We start from the raw sequence: 21,552 nt of genomic DNA, 5'->3' as shown, positions 1-21,552 counted from the left end.
GTTTTATCAGAGACTAGGATTGCAACCCCTGCTTTTTTTTGTTCTCCATTTGCTTGGTAGATCTTCCTCCATCCCTTTATTTTGAGCCTATGTATGTCTCTGCATGTGAGATGGGTCTCCTGAATACAGCAGACTGATGGGTCTTGACTCTTTATCCAGTTTGCCAGTCTGTGTCTTTTAATTGGAGCATTTAGACCATTTACATTTAAGGTTAATATTGTTATGTGTGAACTTGATCCTGTCATTATGATATTAACTGGTGATTTTGCTCATTAGTTGATGCAGTTTCTTCCTAGCCTCGATGGTCTTTACATTTTGGCATGTTTTTGCAATGGCTGGTACCGGTTGTTCCTTTCCATGTTTAGGGCTTCCTTCAGGGTCTCTTGTAAGGCAGGCCTGGTGGTGACAAAATCTCTAAGCATTTGCTTATCTGTAAAGGATTTTATTTCTCCTTCACTGATGAAACTTAGTTTGGCTGGATATGAAATTCTGGGTTGAAAATTCTTTTCTTTAAGAATGTTGAATATTGGCCCCCACTCTCTTCTGGCTTGGAGAGTTTCTGCCGAGAGATCCGCTGTTAGTCTGATGGGCTTCCCTTTGTGGGTAACCCGACCTTTCTCTCTGGCTGCCCTTAAGATTTTTTCCTTCATTTCAACTTTGGTGAATCTGGCAATTATGTGTCTTGGAGTTGCTCTTCTGGAGGAGTATCTTTGTGGCGTTCTCTGTATTTCCTGAATTTGAATGTTGGCCTGCCCTATTAGGTTGGGGAAGTTCTCCTGGATGATATCCTGAAGAGTGTTTTCCAACTTGGTTCCATTTTCCCCCTCACTTTCAGGCACCCCAATCAGACGTAGATTTGGTCTTTTGACATAATCCCATACTTCTTGCAGGCTTTGTTCATTTCTTTTTCTTCTTTTTTCTTTTGGTTTCTCTTCTCGCTTCATTTCATTCATTTGATCCTCAATCGCTGATACTCTTTCTTCCAGTTGATCGAGTCGGTTACTGAAGCTTGTGCATTTGTCACGTATTTCTCGTGTCATGGTTTTCATCTCTGTCATTTCGTTTATGATCTTCTCTGCATTAATTATTCTAGCTGTCAATTCTTCCACTCTTTTCTCAAGATTTTTAGTTTCTTTGCGCTGGGTGCGTAATTCCTCCTTTAGCTCTGAGAAGTTTGATGGACTGAAGCCTTCTTCTCTCGTCTCATCAAAGTCATTCTCAGACCAGCTTTGATCCGTTGCTGGCGATGGGCTGCGCTCCTTTGCAGGAGGAGATGTGCTCTTATTTTTTGAATTTCCAGCTTTTCTGCCCTGCTTCTTCCCCATCTTTGTGGTTTTATCTGTCTCTGGTCTTTGATGATGGTGACGTACTGATGGGGTTTTGGTATAGGTGTCCTTCCTGTTTGATAGTTTTCCGTTTGACAGTCAGAAGGACTGTCTTTTGGTCTGTTGGAGATTGCTTGAGGTCCACTCCGACCCTGTTTGCCTGGGTATCAGCAGCAGAGGTTGCCGAAGATAGAATATTGCTGAACAGCGAGTGTACCTGTCTGATTCTTCGTTTGGAAGTTTCCTCTCAGGGGTGACTCCACCCTGTGAGGTGTGGGGTGTCAGACTGCCCCTAGTGGGGGATGTCTCCCAGCTAGGCTACTCAGGGGTCAGGGACCCACCTGAGCAGGCAGTCTGTCCGTTCTCAGATCTCAACCTCCGTGTTGGGAGATCCACGGCTCTCCCCAAAGCTGTCAGACAGAGTCGTTCGCATCTGCACCGGCCCCCGCTGCTTCCCCTATTGGACTTCAGCTGTGTGCTGTCCCCAGAGGTGGAGTCTACAGAGACAGGCAGGCTTCCTTGAGCTGCTGTGAGCTCCACCCAGTTCGAGCTTCCCAGCGGCTTTGTTTACCTACTTAAGCCTCAGCAATGGCGGGCGCCCCTCCCCCTGCCTCGCTGCTGCCTTGCGGATAGATCGCCGCAGACTGCTGTGTTAGCAGTGAGGGAGGCTCTGTGGGCGTGGGACCCTCCCGGCCAGGTGTGGGATATATTCTCCTGGTGTGCCTGTTTGCTTAAAGCGCAGTATTGGGGTGGGAGTTACCCGATTTTCCAGGTGTTGTGTGTCTCAGTTCCCCTGGCTAGGAAAACGGATTTCCTTCCCCCTTACGCTTCCAGGTGAGGCGATGCCTCGCCCTGCTTCAGCTCTCGCTGGTCAGGCTGCAGCAGCTGACCAGCACCGATTGTCCGGCACTCCCTAGTGAGATGACCCCAGTACCTCAGTTGAAAATGCAGAAATCACCAGTCTTCTGTGTCGCTGGCGCTGGGAGTTGGAGACTGGAGCTGTTCCTATTCGGCCATCTTGCTCCGCCCTCTCGGAAGGCCTGTATTATCTAGCCAGAACAGATCGGGTTAATTGCAGTTTCTCAGATAACTCTTCCTTTGGTCATTCATAGCTAGTTTTATTTCCTTAAAAACGTCTTGATGGTTCACATCCACATGTTTTCACAGATGTTTTTCCCTCTGCTGGAGTGTGATTACCCTTGTCTTTGAGTTCCCCAAGAAGCTGATCCTGAAACAAGGACTGAAGTAGAAGTATTTTGGGGTGGTGGGGGTGTGGCGGGAAGATGATCCCAGGAAACACCAGTAGGGAGGTGGGGAAGTGAGACAAGCAAGAGCAGGAGGCAATGAAGTGAAGCTATAAGCCAGTTACCATGGGACAATTGGGGCTCAATCCCAGTAGGAGTGGGGATACTCAGAGAGATAGTACAGAACATGCTTTGAATTAGGCCACTTGGAAAGCAAGGGAGCTGGGGTTCTTATATGCAAATTGTCCATCATTTGAGAAAGGCTTAACCCTAAAGGGTGTTAATTCTCTGGCATTACTTGAATGGGATTCAGCAAACAGAGAGAGCCCTCAGGCAAAGAGACCCAGGAGTGGGTGGCTCAAAGGCAGGCTGCCGTGCACTGAGTTGTCAAGGAACAGGGAGGTATAGGCAGTACATCCACATCTGGGCATCTACTGTAGCCTTTCTTTTTCGCTACATAACCTTAACTCACCCTTTAAGACTCAGCTGAAGCCTAACCTCTTCTGGAGTGCCTTCATAGAACTTCTCTCTGACTTAGCTGGCTCTTGTATATTTCCCAATACAACCTCTGTGTAAGTACATCAGATAATCTGTTACCTTCTTCTGTAGTTTTGCTTCTCTATATCATCCACTTTGTGAGTTCCTTGAGGGAAAAGATTGTTAACCTGTATCTTCATAATGGCTGCACAAGGTAGAGCTCAAGAGATGGTTATTTAACTAGCAAAAATAGTTATAAGAATGACATCACAAGGTAATCACTCAGTGGGTTCTTCTTGCCCACTGCTCAGATAAAACTAATTTAGTGAGACAGCAGTATTGCAGTAGAGAAAGAGTTTAATTAATGCAGGGCTAGCCAAGCAGAGGACAGAAGTTTATTACTCAAATCAGTCTCCCAAAAAGCTTGGAGGCTAGGAGTTTTATGGACAATTTAACAGGCAGGGGTCTAGGGAATGGGTGCTGCTGATTGGTTGGGAATGAAATCATAGGAGTGTGGAAAATTGTCCTCATGCACTGAGTGAGCCTCTGGATAGGGTCCTCAGGACCAGTTGAGTCACGAGTCAAAGGTCCCGGTGCAGTCAGTCAGTTGCCAGAATGCAAAAGTCTGAAAAACATCTCAAAAGGCCAACCTTAGGTTCTAGAATAGTGATGTCATCTATTAGAGCAATTGTAGAGGTTACATATCTTGGGACCTCTGGAACAATGGCTGGTTATTGTTTAACTCTGCCTACATCTTAGTAGAATTCAGGCTTCTCTCGTAATCGTGACCTTGGAGTCTTTCATTAGTTTTACAAAGGCAGCTTCAGTCCCCAAACAAGGAAGGGATAGTTTTGAGAAGGGTTATTATCATTCTTGCTTTTAGGTTAAACTACATACTAAATTCCTTCCAAAGTTAGCTTGGGCTATACCCAGAAATGAACAAGAACAGCTTGTGAGGGTAGAAGCAAGATGGAGTCTGCTGTGTTAGATTTCTTTTATTGTCATATTTTTTCTATGTCAGATTTCTCTCATTGTCACAATTTTTGCAAAGGTGGTCTCAATAATAGCAATAATCAGTATTTATTGACTGCTCATTCTATGTAAGCACTTGAAATATAATCCTAACCCTAAGAAGGTGATAATTTTACTATCCCTATTTTTCAGATGAAGAAACTGACATATAGGTTTTTGTGTTATTTGGGGTCCAAAAGATAACTTCCCCTTTGCCCTCTGAAAGTTCACTAAAAATAAGCTGACAAAAGGCAGGTTAATAGCAGAAAAGGCATACAAAATTATTTTAACATGCATAAGCATGGGGGAATCACATGAGAATGATTATCCACTAGCTAAATTGGGCAGAAGCTTATATATTCTTCTGCATAGGGGAGTGGATAGATGGGGAAAGCAGACAATTTTTTGAAGAGCAATAAATGATTATTAGGGAGAACGAATGGACGCAGGAGACAGAAATTAACTTTTAAATTATTCTCTTTGGAATTTGAATGAGCCCAAGGGCAAGCATTATCTTGTAAAAAACATCTGTCCAGGTGTGGTTACATTCTCAGCGTTCTTTTCTGCAATAGATAATGAGATTTCAGGGAGAGGATGGAAGGCAATTGTGTTCCTTTTTTGGGGCTACTGTTTGTAGATAGATAAGGAAACTGTGGAGAAAATCTTCACCCTGTGCTTTGGGAGAGACAAGGGATTGAGAGATGGTAGTGAGGGGAAGGTCCCTTATATTTCAGGGTATTCTGGTATTCTTCTTACCCAAGATTTGCATAGTTATATGTTTTTTGTCCTAGAAGTAAACTGACCCAGTCTGAGTCCAGACTCTGGCCAGACACTTAACCACTGTATGACTAAATCAGTGCATGAGTGAAATGAATTAATGAATAATAACCCCAAGCCTGATCCTTCCACACACGGGAGTCATTCTGGGGATGACGTTATCGGGACAGTCTATACAGTTCAAATATTCACTTCAATGTCATGTTCTACGTACAGGAAGACTTCCAAGTAGCTTAACTAGAAGCATCAATCCTTCCTCTGACACCTTTTTAGTAGCACTGACTACCATATGTTGGAATGTATTTGCATGTCTTAGTTTCTTTACTACTGATAAGATTATTAAAAAAAAAAAAAACTGCTTAACTTTCTATTCATCTTGGTATTTTCTACAGCCCCAAACATAAAGCCTTATACACAATAGGCTAAACAATGAGTGTTTGCCAGGTGAATAATGGAAACTTAAGTGACAAGCAAAAGGATCTTTGACTCTTCCTTTATTTTTCCCCAGAAACTGTAGAGACTCTTTTTTATCTCTCTCTCTCAGATTCCGGAGAGTCTGTGGTCGTACAGATTTTAGATGGTTCTGTAAAATAAAATTATATTTAAAGATATTAAGTTCAGGGAGGAATCTACGAAGTTTACTTTGTAACATTTTGGTAATCATTTGGTTAGAAAGCTGTATTTCTAAGAAACTGGTATTCTTCCTTCCAAAACTGCATTCATAGAATGAATTTTTAAAATTATGTAGAAAATCACCAATGTTACTAAAATATTTCCATGGTAAAAAAAAAATTACTTCTTTAAAAGTTAACTATAGTTATCAAGACTTGCCTTTCTAAAACCTCAAATGAAAAGCATTTTCTCTTTCCACTGACTAATAAATCTCTAATCATCATTGATAATCAATTCTTAGAAGAGGGCCATACCGAGTAAATTTGGCTGGGATGACTAAATTACAAAGCACATATGTTGGAGGAAGTTGCAAATCTTCACTGACTTCCCATTATTTACAAAGGATGATATAGCTAATATGTATAAAACACATAGAAAATAATATAAATTTAATTCAGTGGATATTTCTTTATTGATTATGGTATATAAAATGAATGGCATTAAGTGCCAGGGAATATACAGGAGCACAAGACCTAGTCTCCATCTTTGCAAAATTTATGATCTGGAGATGGATATTTGAAAGAGAGATAAATTAACACGTAGACTGTGTGATTTTATTATAATAACAGATAATATTTAGCACTTAACAATGTTTCAGTAATTGTCCTAGTACTTTACATGGCATGATCTCATTTAATCCTTACGAAAGCTCTATGTAGTAGGCATTATTATTATTATCCCACTACATAGCTGATGAACCTGAAGCTCAGGAAGATTCAGGTAACTTCTGCAAGACCACATGCCCAGGGGATGGATGGGTGGAGAAGCCAGGATGCAAACCTAAGCCCGTGTGTAGTTAAAGTCCATACCAAGAAGGCAGTAAAAATAAGGTACATCAAAGAGCACATGATTCATTCAAACTTGGGGAAATCAGACACTGTGGCACCTAAGCTTGCACTTGAAGGATGAAGGTGAATAGAGATGGAGAAGGACATTGCTAGCAGGACCAAGGCAGGTAGAGGAAGCTGAGGGAGACCTTGAGAGAACAGAGAAGAGTTAAGTGTTGCCATCCATGTAGGTAGTAGCATGCGTGTAACAGAGGAGGTGAAACTGAGAAAAGTGTTTGGAACCAGGTATCATTGGCCTTGAGCGTTACCGGAAGAGTCTAGACTTTTCTCATTAGGCAGAGGGCAGTCACTGAACCGTTGTGAACCAGATCAGAGCTGTATTTTAAGATTGATTTGGCAGTCACATGTAAAAGGAGTGAGATCCAGGAGAGGGAAAAAGAGAGGAGCAGTTAGGAAACTGCTAAAATAGCTAAGGCAAATGGCACTGGGAGTCTGAATTTGTACTGCAATAATGTGAGGAGAGAGGACCAAACATAGAAACAGGAGAAGATTTGGCGCTAGCTGATATTTTAGTCCATTTGGGCTGCTGTAACAAAATATCATAGACTCAGTGGCTTACAAACAACAGAAATTTATTTCTGACAGTTCTGGAGGCTGGAAGTCCAAGATCAAGGTGCTGGCAGATTTGGTGTCTGGTGAGGACCCTCTTCCTCGTAGAGAGACATCTTCTCCCTGTGTCCGCACGTGGAGGGAGGGGTGAGAGGTCTCTCTTAGGTCTCTTTTATAAAGACACTAATCCCATCCACAAGGGTTCTTTCCTTATGATCTAATCACCTTCCAAAGGCCTCACCTTCTAATCACCATCACCTTGGAGGTTAAGATTAAGCATATGAATTATTGGGGGACACAGATATTCAGAACATGGCACTGGAGGTGGGGAGCATAAGGAGAGAGATGATAGTGTTTCAGAAGTTCAAAAGAGCAAGCATGTCATCTGTAGTGCAGAGGAATCACATGTCTTTTCCAGTTAAAAGGGGTTATATTGGGAGATAAGGGGAGCTAAATAGGAATGGTGCAACCGATGGGACACTTGAAAGCACATGAGTGAAGGTTGGGAGTTCCAAATGCAGCAAAGCAGCACTTTTCATGGTGCGTTGCGGGGATTTGACACGTCGGTCTATGACCAAATAATGATGTCCATACTTCTCAGATACTTGAAGTGAGCATGCACACCTTTAACAAAGGTAGAATATGTGGCATTTAAAGTCTGTGATTTTTAATTGTGAGCAATTGAAATGACTGAAGTGACTATATGTAATTTGTATAAGTAAAACAAATGATTGCATATATAGTTTGTTATAAATATAACAATTTTAAAAAGGAAATGTAAACTCTAGGTTTTAAATTATGCATTAATGTGTATACTGTCTTCTTAACTCAGCATGATAATAATAAGACAAGAGAAATGCATGCTTTAACAGTCTCTTTTCTACTGATCTATTATCCTTTTCTTTGAAATTTTTAATTAATCCATCTAGAACATTCTTGTGTTTCCCACTTTCATATGAATATTTCTTTATTTTTTCCTATTTTTTAACAGACGATAATAATGAAGAAGAAGAGGATGTTGAAATGAAAGAAGATTCAGGTATTAAATTCATTCTTTTATTATTAGGGGGTAAGTAGGGGTCATTTTGTTGTTTATGTACACTTCATATTTTTTCAAAGAAAGACAAAATAAGATTAATAAAATAGAAATATATGCTCAGTGTTATAAAATTAAAAAGTAGTTGTGCTAACACTTAAGGTTAATGGAGTTACTGTATTTAAGGAATAAATTTGACCTTGAGTTTCCTGACAGCCAAGGTAAAAATGGAACATGATGTTGTAGTTAATAGAGTTATATAACAAATTGCCCCCAAAACTTAGAGTAAGCTGAAAACAACCTATGCTCATGAGCACAGCAGAGATAACTTAATCATTCTGTTCACAAGGTGTAGGGCTCAGCAGGAAGATTCAACAGCTGGGAGCTGGGACCATCTGAAGATTCATTCACTTGCGTGGCTAGTGATTGATCTCAACTGTCAGCTAAAATATTAGCTGTGACAACTTCCTAAAACACTTGTTCATGGCCACTTTATGTGGCCTGGGCTTCCTCAAAGCCTGGCAGCCAGCTTCCAAAATGAGTTTCTCCTGGAAAAAGGGAGACACTGTATTCTCAGGCTTAGACATTCCATTGCATCACTCCATGTAATTCTAATTCTTTGGAATAGTCACGAGCCTGCCAAAATTCAAGAGGGAATGAAAATGGACTCAATCTCTTATGGAAAGTGGTTCTATGGAGCACGTAAGACGTAAAATATTGCTGTCGCCATCTTTGGAAAATACACTTTCCACATATTATATTTTGCTCTCATTATCAGAATTGAGATGCATGCCAACCCCTCAATGAAGCCCATTTGTTATGAGGAAAATCTAGTGGTTAAATGCACAGGTTATGGCCTAAGGTAGCCATTCAATGTGTCTTTGATAATGAATGCATGAATCAATAGACCTGAATTCAATTCTAGCTGTATCAATTATTGACCTTAGGCAAGTGTCATTTTCTATAAGCCTCAGTTTACAATTCTGGGGGCAATAATTCTTACCATATAGTTTTGTTTGGGGGATTAAATCAGATAACATATCTAAAGTTTCATACAGTGCTTGGACCATAGTAAAGATTCAGTAAATTATAGCTTTTTTCTTTCTCATTCTAACAGATATTAGAAGGATCTAGAGCTTAATTCTATGATTAAAAGCTCCTTGTTCCTCATTTTGGCAGTCACAGTGTTCTGACTGTGAAAGAGGTATCTCAGAGGCCCTAATTTTGTGTTACTTCTCATTTGATGCCAGAATTCCCTACAAATCACTGACAGGCTCCGTCTGGGCAGCTCCATCAGCAGGGAACTCTTTAAATTCTGATGCATTTGATCTCATTACATGAGGTTTGATTGGGGTGGTCCTTCTCTGTGTGAAGTTATATCTCTCTCCCTCCCCAGACTGCCCAATATCTTCAAGAGGAAATAACACCAGTTTCTTTTCTTCATAAAATTTCATTGGAACAAGGATTATAGCTTCTATCTACTCTTCTCCAGTCCAAACATGTCTGATTCCTAAAGTTCCCTTGAACTTCCAGATGCAATGGATTCAGAGGGTATGAGAAGTAGAAGCAGAATCTGAAAGTCAGGAGTAGGAATAAAGGAGGTAGAAGAGGAACTGTAGCAGTGGCTGTTGGTGCCCTACTTATGTCTCCTTGGTGCTTGCTGTTATTTTACAGCACCAACAGCTTTCCAAGGAAAGTCCTTATGACTCTCTGCTGAGTGCTTTCCTCTGGTCCTGGCAGCAAACTCAAAGCACAAGAGAGTTAATTTCTCTGGAGCAGCCCTCAACCAATAATAGACAAGAGTTGGTTGATTAATACCCACATCTGACGCATGTTCTGTTCCAATGCTATCTAGTAGAAACATAATGTGAGCCTCAAATGTGAGCCTCATGTATAATTTTGAACAAAGTGAAAGGAAGAACGTAAAACTAACTTTAACAGTATTTTGTATAACACAATAATCCAAAATACTATCATTTCAATGTATAATCAATATAAAAATAGTCAGATATTTTACATTCTTTTTTTTCATACTAAGACTTTGAAATTGGTATGTGTTTTACATACACATCTGAATTCAAACTAGCCACATTTCAACTACTTGTTGGCCATATGTGGCTAGTGGCTACAGTATTGGACAACATTGTTCAGAGGTCCCCAGTAGAACTGAGTCTTGGTTGCCCACAGTGGAATGTGCTCATGAACACACCCAGTCTTGTCTGCTTTCCTTTTCCTGTCTTTCTTCCCTATTCCTCTTGTGACACTTGCTAAAATCATCTCTCAAATTAACTGCTTAAAACTCAAACCATTCTATTTTTGCTTCTGAGATATGGCCTAAGACAAGGACTTGGCTTGCCTTTTATAAAACATAGAGTTCAAGGTAAAATTTAAATTAAAATTTCAATTCCTATACCCATGTAGAATGTCTTATTGTAAAAAAGAGCCATATGTTTAAAAAAGACTTTAAATTGTCACTCTGTCTTGAATTAACTTTCATGAATTTAATCTTGCCGTTCTCATTTATCTTGCTCACATGAAATGTCCTTGGAGTATCTTTTAGCTACGAGGCGTACTGCCCTTTGAAGCACCCAGTATAAGGGCCTTGTCTTGCCATGGATCATTTGCCTAAGTGCTATAAGTACACATTTCTAAACAGAGAGAGTTGGCTTCTCAATGAGATTTAGATAGCTATCCAAACCACTGAATGATTTTAAGGAAATCAATATTAATGCTAATGCAGAGTCCACAAGTTTGGAGTCAGCGTTTGAGGTTTGGCGGCATTAATTGGATCATCATTTCTGATTTTAGTTCCACCAGGTTTCCTGGGAGTTTGGTCTCCAGCAGCTACATGCAGCTGTTCAAGTCATATTTAATGGCCCAAGGATGTTAAGCCACTCGGGCAGAATGGGCTTGGGAGCTACTCCCAATTTCCTGATACCTGAGTGCTGAAATCATGGAGGATTTTTGTGCTGAATGGTTCCAGCTGGCCTCACCAGACATTGGTGTGCATGCTGGCTTCACTCAGATCTCACACTTAAGCATGTCAGTCTCGAAGATGAGTCTGAACCAGTCTCCCAAGGCCTTTAACTGCTGCCTTTCCCCTGCCCTGCATCAATTCTCCTTCTCATTCAAATAGAAAAGCTGGAGGGATTTTTACAAATGCAACTGACACTAATGAAGGGCTACTTGAGTGAATCAACTGGCCAAGACATGCTAGTGAATGATAGTAAATAACAACTTGAATATCTAAACCCACTGGGGTGCTTGTAAATGAACTCTCTGGGGTAAGGAGAGCCCCAGTGTGAAGAGTTTGCAGATTTCTATGGTATAAACACAAATACCATGATCTTTTTCAAGCTTCCAAAGCATGAGGTCAATGAACAGGAGAGCTGGGGAGAGATGGTACAATTAGCTGGTGTGAGCTGGCTCAAGTCAGCCACAGCACAGCTCTGCTGAGCCAGAGTTTAATTGGGCATGTACTTTGTGCCAATAACGTGACATACATGAACTCATTTAATACACACAACAATTCTACAAGGCAGGAACTGTTATTATTGAGGCTTAAAAGGGATTAGTTCCTTGCTTAAATAGCAGAGCCAGAATTTGAATCCGAGTTTGCCTGACCCCAAAGTTCATGTCCTTTACTTTCTTGCTCCTGTCTCCAGACTTTTATAGTAAGTAGAGGCAGGAGCATTTCAGATGGTATCAGACATGGTCATCTGCAAGGGGAGGCTCTACTCCCATGGGAGGTAGAAGAAGCAGACTGGCTTAAATGCCAAGAATTCCGTGTAAGTCCTTTAATCATCTTCCTTAATCCTTAATTCCCTAATGGCAAATGTCTTCCCATGTCCTTTCATTTCCATGACTGCACTGGTAAAATTAGCCCCAGTCTGAGTCAGCAGGGATGGAAAATTATCAACCACCTATGGAAACTCAACCACATCACAGCTGGATGCACAGTTCCATCCCTCAGGGGACAAAGCCATGCTCCTGGCAAATCTCCAGGTTTCTACCCTCTGCCAGACACAGGGCAAGCTAAAAAACATGATACATTGTCAAGGAGAAGCATGGGGGTGCTTTTGAAGACAAGCAGAAGCAACTCTCTTCTTCACTCCCCCAGGCCAAGAGGGAAAGTTGTTCCTCCCAAGCCACAAGTAGAAACCTGGACACAGAGGCCTTATGTATCTGTGACTTTCATTTGCATGCCCCAGAACACTTTACCCATGGTGTCATGAGATGATACAATACTGTTTCATATAACATGTTTCATGTTCATATTCAACATGTATGCATGCCCACTGACCCAAGGAGTGCTCTGCAACTTTTTCAAAAATAAAATATTAGTACTTTGGGGGGGTGCTTACATATTTCAAAGTGTGGCACATGGGTGTCTTTTTAAATAGTACCCACTGCCCAGGAATTCTCATTCTGGTGGGAAATGAAGACCGAGAAATGTAACTCACAAAAACGCAGAAAGTGATTTGGAGAAATGCTGGTTTGGAGTTGAATTTCCAGCATTGGAAACTCTCTTCTTGCTCCCGGTTGCAGACGACACATTGCAGTGACATAGAAGGGTTAGATTTTTCTCCCAGTGAGGTTGCAAATGTCTCTTTGCCCATTGTATGAATCCCTTTGAGCCCAGTATTTGCACTCGGTGAGCTGCTCCAAGCATCTCATTTCTGTTTTTGCTGAACCCATTCCAAGGGTCAACATCCATCTTGCACCTGGTGACAGAAGTTTGGGGGAGTTGCTAATGTAGTCATTGGCAAATTTTTTCACCCTGGCTGTGGTAATAACCTTAGATGTGACTGACTTGCAACCACAGAAAACCTAGCCTAGTGCCCAAAGCTTTGCAGTTTATAATGCCAAAGTTTTTAATAGCACATCTATCAAATGTGGGGTTTTTTTTTTGTTCTGTTCCTTTTTTAATAAATGGGAAATGAGAAATGAGTCGCCATAGCTCTGTAATGTAATTTTAGAATCCTGGCATGAAGGCGACAGCTGCTAAGAGAGAATTAGGCAGGGTCCCCATTATATCTTGGCCTTAAAGAAAGGCCTGGGGAAGTGAAAATAAAATAGAATTTGAAATGAAATTCTCAAGGCACTGCTAGGCACCAGGGATACGAGAGGGATTAGGAAATACAAGTGCCCTTTTCTCATGGAATTTACATTCTTGGGGATGAGATGAGGAAGGAGACATACAGTAAAGGGATACACCAGAGAGCAAGATAATTTCAGATACAAGTGATGTGTTTGAGAGAGATTTCCTTTGTGAGCCTTTAGATTAAGCAGTCAGGGAAGGCCTTGTAGGGAGCTGAATTTGAACTGAGATTCAAAGGGCAAGAAGGGAGCAGACCTATGAATATGTGTGTTGGAGGAGTAGGGATGAGAACAGCAGGTGCAAAGGTCCTGAGGCAGGAAGCAGCCTAGCAGTGTTTGAGGAACACAAAGGGAAAGGAAACTGACAAAGCTAGAGCCAAACACAAGTGGGAAGTGAGGCTAGTGTGGTAAGCAGGGCCCAAGTGACGTGCTGTGCCAGGCCTGGAATTGGATTTGGATCTTATTCTAAGCAATGGTTTTTAAACAGGCGAGCAATGTGATCTGGTTTATGCTTCAAAAGCTCACACTGTCAAGGATAGAGTGTAGACAATAAAGAATAGAAGCGGGGAGATTAGAAGGCTAGCGGGTTATGAGATGCTGGTGTGGGCTACTGTGGTGACTCCAAAGGTTGAGCACGTTGATGAATATGAAATCTATTTTAGAATGGAGCTGCGAGGGCTATGATAGGATTTGTGATTGCTTCAACCGGAAAAGTAAATGAAAAATATTGAGAATGACATCTCAGTTTGGGGTTTAAATTCCTGGGTAGATAGTGATACCATTCCTTGAGATGTATAATACTGTGGAAAGAACAGGCTTATAAACATCAAGTATATGATTATATCTGACTTTAAATTTGAAATGTCCTTTACAAAAAAATTGAAAGGGCCTGATGGGAGTTGAGTGCAGGAAAGGAAATTATTAGTGCTCTGAAGTGTGGGGCATAGTTAAGTACCAGCCCCGAAGGGACAATGGGAAGGAGGTGGCTACCAGAGCCAAGAAACTTAGAGGGCCACGTGGAGAAGGCCAACTCTAGGGTCTGTAACCTTAGATTGAGGGATACAACCAGCTCATGAAAACCACCAGGTGCCTAGAAAGTAGATGCCCTGAGCTCCCGATTGGCTACATCTAATAGGAAGCCAGAGAACCAGGGAGTTCATTGATGCAATCCAGAAAATTCAGCCTCCCAGAGCATAGCAGGGGTGGTGAAGGATGGAGAGTGGATCTAGAGAGGCAAACAGATATCCATTCCCAAATTCCAAACAAGATGCCCTGTAGGCTGTTGAAGACATAAGTCATGAGCTCAGAAAGAAGACCAGGGCTAGATACATAAATTCACACCTAATGAAGTATGCTATATCCAAATGAATAAACTCGGAGATACTTTCCTGACACTGTCCTCAGAACTTAATTTATTTGCCCCCATGGATAGACTTAGAGGGGCATTGAGGAAAATAGGAAGCACAGTAATTTAAGTGGGAAATACAGAAGTTGTTTAGAATCTGGATTACTAAAAACAGTTTGTTAAATAAAAGCAGGGTAATTTCTAGCCCCATTCCTTTCTCTATTCCTCTAGCCCTGCTTTCAGGACTGAGTAAGATGAAATTGCACCATGACAATTGTCAACTAATCTATGAAGATTGAAATCAAACACTGTTGGAGGAAAAAAAAAATTAACAGGGTTCCCTTATGGAGAATATCTAAATTTATGAAAGCACATGTGTAAGATTTTACATTTGTGTGAATCACTAATGCTATCTACAAAAATGTTTTAGCTTAAGCCTTAAGTTTAAGTCTATGTAGGTTGGAGAACCACAAGTCCTTGCCAGAATTTCACTCAGCCATGATGACAGATGAATCTGCAATTAAGATTCAGTGTATGTGTAGGTTTACTAAGAAGAAAACATTTTTAAATTTCAACATAGTTTTGAACCCTACTGGTAAATATTTAAATGAGAATATTAAATCTTTGTGATTCCAGAGGGGTTAGAGCCAAAAGGCCTCTCTCCACCCCACAAGAAGAGCAAAGCAAAGAAGCCAGAATGTTCAAAAGACTCTAGCGAGGGTAAGTCCTGTCCCTCCTTCCTTTAGAAAATTATGCCATGAAAAGAAAAATATATTTAATTTTTAAATTATGTGTATAAACACACTCATGTTCAGATATTCCTAAGGGTTCAAATATCACAGAGAAATTATTTTATCCCTTTCTAATATGTTTGAAGATGAAGAATCAGATTCAAGTTTATTTTGTTAAGGTAAAACCCAAATTTTAAAAGTCCATTTTGTTAGTGTGATGTATTTTCCATGTCTGCAAAGCAAAAAACTGTAGGTAGTGCTTACCAGTTACATGTTCCAAAATTGTGTAAAAGTGAAGGTCAAGATTTGCATGTGATGACCAGCTTTGCAACTATTGGCTTATTGGGAAAAATGTTTTTCTGATAAATACATTCTGAGTCTTTCCAGATTCAGACTTCAACAACAGATGCTGGAAATGGTTCCTGTCTTTAGCATTGCCTTTCATTTTCTAGGATCCTACATACCTTTGCATTTTTGTTTTTTTTTTTTTTTTTTTTTTTTTTTTTTTATTATACTTTAAGTTCTAGGGTACATGTGCATGAGTTTATATCATGTATAACTCCCCAATGCAATCCCTCCCTCCTCCCCTCCCCATGATAGGGCCCAGTGTGTGATGTTCCCCTTCCCGAGTCCAATGATCATTGTTCAGTCCCACCTATGAGTGAGAACATGCGGTGTTTGGTTTTCTCTTCTTGTGATAGTTTGCTAAGAATGATGGTTTCCAGCTGCATCCATGTCCCTACAAAGGACGCAAACTCATCCTTCTTTATGGCTGCATAGTATTCCATGGTGTATATGTGAAGCACATATACACCATGGGCTTCACATTTTCTTTTTTTTTTTTTTTTTTTTTTTTTTTTTTTTTTTTTTTTTTTTTTTTTTTTTTATTATACTTTAAGTTCTAGGGTACATGTGCATGATGTTTATATCATGTATAACTCCCCAATGCAATCCCTCCCTCCTCCCCTCCCCATGATAGGCCCCAGTGTGTGATGTTCCCCTTCCCGAGTCCAAGTGATCTCATTGTTCAGTCCCACCTATGAGTGAGAACATGCGGTGTTTGGTTTTCTCTTCTTGTGATAGTTTGCTAAGAATGATGGTTTCCAGCTGCATCCATGTCCCTACAAAGGACGCAAACTCATCCTTTTTGATGGCTGCATAGTATTCCATGGTGTATATGTGCCACATTCTTAATCCAGTCTGTCACAGATGGACATTTGGGTTGATTCCAAGTCTTTGCTATTGTGAATAGTGCCGCAATAAACATACGTGTGCATGTGTCTTTGTAGTAGAGTAATTTATAATCCTTTGGGTATATACCCAGTAGTGGGATGGCTGGGTCATATGGTACATCTAGTTCTAGATCCTTGAGGAATCGCCATACTGTTTTCCATAATGGTTGAACTAGTTTACAATCCCACCAACAGTGTAAAGTGTTCCTATTTCTCCACATCCTCTCCAACACCTGTTGTTTCCTGACTTCTTAATGATTGCCATTCTAACTGGTGTGAGATGGTATCTCATTGTGGTTTTGATTTGCATTTCTCTGATGGCCAGTGATGATGAGCATTTTTTCATGTGTCTGTTGGCTGTATGGATGTCTTCTTTTGAGAAATGTCTGTTCATATCCTTTCCCCACTTTTTGATGGGGTTGTTTGCTTTTTTCTTGTATATTTGTTTGAGTTCTTGGTAGATTCTGGATTTAGCCCTTTGTCAGATGAGTAGGTTGCAAAAATTTTTTCCCATTCTGTAGGTGCCTGTTCACTCTGATGGTAGTTTCTTTGGCTGTGCAAAAGCTCTTAGTTTAATTAGATCCCATTTGTCAATTTTGCTTTTGCTGCCGTTGCTTTTGGTGTTTTAGACATGAAGTCCTTGCCGCTGCCTATGTCCTGAATGGTACTACCTAGATTTTTTCTAGGGTTTTTATGGTATTAGGTCTAACATTTAAGTCTCTAATCCATCTTGAATTAATTTTCGTATAAGGGGTAAGGAAAGGATCCAGTTTCAGCTTTCTACTTATGGCTAGCCAATTTTCCCAGCACCATTTATTAAACAGGGAATCCTTTCCCCATTTCTTGTTTCTCTCAGGTTTGTCAAAGATCAGATGGCTGTAGATGTGTGGTATTATTTCTGAGGACTGTTCTGTTCATTGGTCTATATCTCTGTTGTGGTACCAGTACCATGCTGTTTTGGTTACTGTAGCCTTGTAGTATAGTTTGAAGTCAGGTAGCGTGACGCCTCCAGCTTTGTCCTTTTGACTTAGGATTGTCTTGGCAATGCGGGCTCTTTTTTGGTTCCATATGAACTTTAAAGCCGTTTTTTCCAATTCTGTGAAGAAAGTCATTGGTAGCTTGATGGGGATGGCATTGAATCTATAAATCACCTTGGGCAGTATGGCATTTTCACGATATTGATTCTTCCTATCCATGAGCATGGTATGTTCTTCCATTTGTTTGTGTCCTCTTTGATTTCACTGAGCAGTGGTTTGTAGTTCTCCTTGAAGAGGTCCTTTACATCCCTTGTAAGCTGGATTCCTAGGTATTTGATTCTCTTTGAAGCAATTGTGAATGGAAGTTGATTCCTGATTTGGCTCTCTGCTTGTCTGTTACTGGTGTATAAGAATGCTTGTGATTTTTGCACATTAATTTTGTATCCTGAGACTTTGCTGAAGTTGCTTATCAGCTTAAGCAGATTTGGGCTGAGACAATGGGGTTTTCTAAATATACAATCATGTCATCTGCAAACAGGGACAATTTGACTTCTTCTTTTCCTAACTGGATACCCTTGATTTCTTTCTCTTGCCTGATTGCCCTAGCCAGAACTTCCAACACTATGTTGAATAGGAGTGGTGAGAGAGGGCATCCCTGTCTTGTGCCAGTTTTCAAAGGGAATTTTTCCATTTTTTGCCCATTCAGTATGATATTAGCTGTGGGTTTGTCATAAATAGCTCTTATTATTTTGAGGTACGTTCCATCAATACCAAATTATTGAGCGTTTTTAGCATAAAGGGCTGTTGAATTTTGTCAAAAGCCTTTTCTGCATCTATTGAGATAATCATGTGGTTCTTGTCTTGGGTTCTGTTTATATGCTGGATTACGTTTATTGATTTGAGAATGTTGAACCAGCCTTGCATCCCAGGGATGAAGCCACTTGATCATGGTGGATAAGCTTTTGATGTGCTGCTGAATCCGGTTTGCCAGTATTTTATTGAGGATTTTTGCATCGATGTTCATCAGGGATATTGGTCTAAAATTCTCTTTTTGTTGTGTCTCTGCCAGGCTTTGGTATCAGGATGATGTTGGCCTCATAAAAAGAGTTAGGGAGGATTCCCTCTTTTCTATGACCGAAATAGTTCAGAAGGAATGGTACCAGCTCCTCCTTGTACCTCTGGTAGAATTCAGCTGTGAATCCATCTGGTCCTGGATTTTTTTGGTGGGTAGGCTATTAATTGTTGCCTCAATTTCAGAGCCTGCTATTGGTCTATTCAGGGATTCAACTTCTTCCTGGTTTAGTCTTGGGAGAGTGTAAGTGTCCAGGAAATTATCCATTTCTTCTAGATTTTCTAGTTGATTTGCGTAGAGGTGTTTATAGTATTCTCTGATGGTAGTTTGTATTTCTGTGGGGTCGGTGGTGATATCCCCTTTATCATTTTTTATTGCGTCTATTTGATTCCTCTCTCTTTTCTTCTTTATTAGTCTAGCTAGCGGTCTGTCATTTGTTGATCTTTTCAAAAAACCAACTCCTGGATTCATTGATTTTTTGGAGGTTTTTTGTGTCTCTATCTCCTTCAGTTCTGCTCTGATCTTAGTTATTTCTTGCCTTCTGCTAGCTTTTGAATGTGTTTGCTCTTGCCTCTCTAGTTCTTTTAATTGTGATGTTAGAGTGTCAATTTTAGATCTCTCCTGCTTTCTCTTGTGGGCATTTAGTGCTATAAATTTCCCTCTACACACTGCTTTAAATGTGTCCCAGAGATTCTGGTATGTTGTATCTTTGTTCTCATTGGTTTCAAAGAACATCTTTATTTCTGCTTTCATTTCGTTATGTACCCAGTAGTCATTCAGGAGCAGGTTGTTCAGTTTCCATGTAGTTGAGCGGTTTGGATTGAGTTTCTTAGTCCTGAGTTCTAGTTTGATTGCACTGTGGTCTGAGAGACAGTTTGTTATAATTTCTGTTCTTGTACATTTGCTGAGGAGTGCTTTACTTCCAATTATGTGGTCAATTTTGGAATAAGTGCGATGTGGTGCTGAGAAGAATGTATTCTGTTGATTGGGGTGGAGAGTTCTATAGATGTCTATTAGGTCCGCTTGGTGCAGATATGAGTTCAATTCCTGGATATCCTTGTTAACTTTCTGTCTCGTTGATCTGTCTAATGTTGACAGTGGAGTGTTGAAGTCTCCCATTATTATTGTATGGGAGTCTAAGTCTCTTTGTAGGTCTCTAAGGACTTGCTTTATGAATCTGGGTGCTCCTGTATTGGGTGCATATATATTTAGGAGAGTTAGCTCTTCCTGTTGAATTGATCCCTTTACCATGATGTAATGGCCTTCTTTGTCTCTTTTGATCTTTGATGGTTTAAAGTCTGTTTTATCAGAGACTAGGATTGCAACCCCTGCGCTTTTTTTTGTCTCATTTGCTTGGTAGATCTTCCTCCATCCCTTTATTTTGAGCCTATGTATGTCTCTGCATGTGAGATGGGTCTCCTGAATACAGCAGACTGATGGGTCTTGACTCTTGATCCAGTTTGCCAGTCTGTGTCTTTTAATTGGAGCATTTAGTCCATTGACATTTAAGGTTAATATTGTTATGTGTGAACTTGATCCTGTCATTATGATATTAACTGGTTATTTTGCTCGTTAGTTGATGCAGTTTCTTCCTGCCTCGATGATCTTTACATTTTGGCATGTTTTTGCAATGGCTGGTACCGCTTGTTCCTTTCCATGTTTAGGGCTTCCTTCAGGGTCTCTTGTAAGGCAGGCTGGTGGTGACAAAATCTCTAAGCATTTGCTTATCTGTAAAGGATTTTATTTCTCCTTCACTGATGAAGCTTAGTTTGGCTGATATGAAATTCTGGGTTGAAAATTCTTTTCTTTAAGAACGGAATATTGGCCCCCACTCTCTTCTGGCTTGTAGAGTTTCTGCCGAGAGGTCTGCTGTTATTCTGATGGGCTTCCCTTTGTGGGTAACCCGACCTTTCTCTCTGGCTGCCCTTAAGATTTTTCCTTCATTTCAACTTTGGTGAATCTGGCAATATGTGTCTTGGAGTTGCTCTTCTGGAGGAGTATCTTTGTGGCGTTCTCTGTATTTCCTGAATTTGAATGTTGGCTGCCCTACTAGGTTGGGGAAGTTCTCCTGGATGATATCCTGAAGAGTGTTTTCCAACTTGGTTCCATTTTCCCCCTCACTTTCAGGCACTCCAATCAGACGTAGATTTGGTCTTTTTACATAATCCCATACTTCTTGCAGGCTTTGTCATTTCTTTTTCTTCTTTTTTCTTTTGGTTTTCTTCTCGCTTCATTTCATTCATTTGATCCTCAATCGCTGATACTCTTTCTTCCAGTTGATCGAGTCGGTTACTGAAGCTTGTGCATTTGTCACGTATTTCTCGTGTCATGGTTTTCATCTCTGTCATTTCGTTTATGATCTTCTCTGCATTAATTAATCTAGCTGTCAATTCTTCCACTTTTTTTTCAAGATTTTTAGTTTCTTTGCGCTGGGTACGTAATTCCTCCTTAGCTCTGAGAGGTTTGATGGAGTGAAGCCTTCTTCTCTCATCTCGTCAAAGTCATTCTCTGACCAGCTTTGATCCGTTGCTGGCGATGGGCTGCGCTCCTTTGCAGGGGGAGATGCGCTCTTATTTTTTGAATTTCCAGCTTTTCTGCCCTGCTTCTTCCCCATCTTGTGGTTTTATCTGTCTCTGGACTTTGATGATGGTGGCGTACGGATGGGGTTTTGGTATAGGTGTCCTTCCTGTTTGATAGTTTTCCGTCTGACAGTCAGAAGGACTGTCTGTTGGTCTGTTGGAGATTGCTTGAGGTCCACTCCAGACCCTGTTTGCCTGGGTATCAGCAGCAGAGGTTGCCGAAGATAGAATATTGCTGAACAGCGAGTGTACCTGTCTGATTCTTTCTTGGAAGTTTCCTCTCAGGGGTGACGCCACCCTGTGAGGGTGGGCTGTCAGACTGCCCCTAGTGGGGGATGTCTCCCAGCTAGGCTACTCAGGGGTCAGGGACCCACCTGAGCAGGCAGTCTGTCCGTTCTCGGATCTCAACCTCCGCGTTAGGAGATCCACGGCTCTCCCCAAAGCTGTCAGACAGAGTCGTTCGCGTCTGCACCGCCCCCGCTCTTCCCCTAATGGGCTGCAGCTGTGCACTGTCAGCAGATGTAGAGTCTACAGAGACAGGCAGGCTTCCTTGAGCTGCTGTGAGCTCCACCCAGTT

General features: G+C 40.9%; 1 protein-coding gene and 1 long non-coding RNA gene across 3 annotated transcripts in view; one reads left to right on the top strand and one right to left on the bottom strand.

The window, feature by feature from the left end:
• The window catches only part of MACROD2 (mono-ADP ribosylhydrolase 2), a 2,183,277-nt gene that overhangs the window by 1,995,664 nt on the left and 166,061 nt on the right, over positions 1-21,552 (top strand). Inside the window, exons 10-11 of one of the 2 annotated variants that reach the window (XM_033185564.1) lie at positions 7,895-7,942; positions 15,021-15,104. In XM_033185564.1, the coding sequence (XP_033041455.1) occupies positions 7,895-7,942; positions 15,021-15,104 (132 nt within the window). The remainder of the gene's footprint in view (positions 1-7,894; positions 7,943-15,020; positions 15,105-21,552) is intronic. The other variant, XM_033185566.1, reaches the window with a different exon arrangement.
• The window catches only part of LOC117068437, a 37,002-nt gene continuing 29,873 nt past the window's right edge, over positions 14,424-21,552 (bottom strand). Inside the window, exon 3 of the long non-coding RNA XR_004431118.1 lies at positions 14,424-15,579. This is a non-coding gene — a long non-coding RNA (uncharacterized LOC117068437). The remainder of the gene's footprint in view (positions 15,580-21,552) is intronic.

This window comes from Trachypithecus francoisi, unplaced genomic scaffold (assembly GCF_009764315.1).
Source record: "Trachypithecus francoisi isolate TF-2019V2 unplaced genomic scaffold, Tfra_2.0 Lachesis_group21, whole genome shotgun sequence".
NCBI lineage: Eukaryota > Metazoa > Chordata > Mammalia > Primates > Cercopithecidae > Trachypithecus > Trachypithecus francoisi.
Note: the sequence above shows the minus strand (reverse complement) of the source record. Positions and strands in the feature narration are given on the sequence as shown.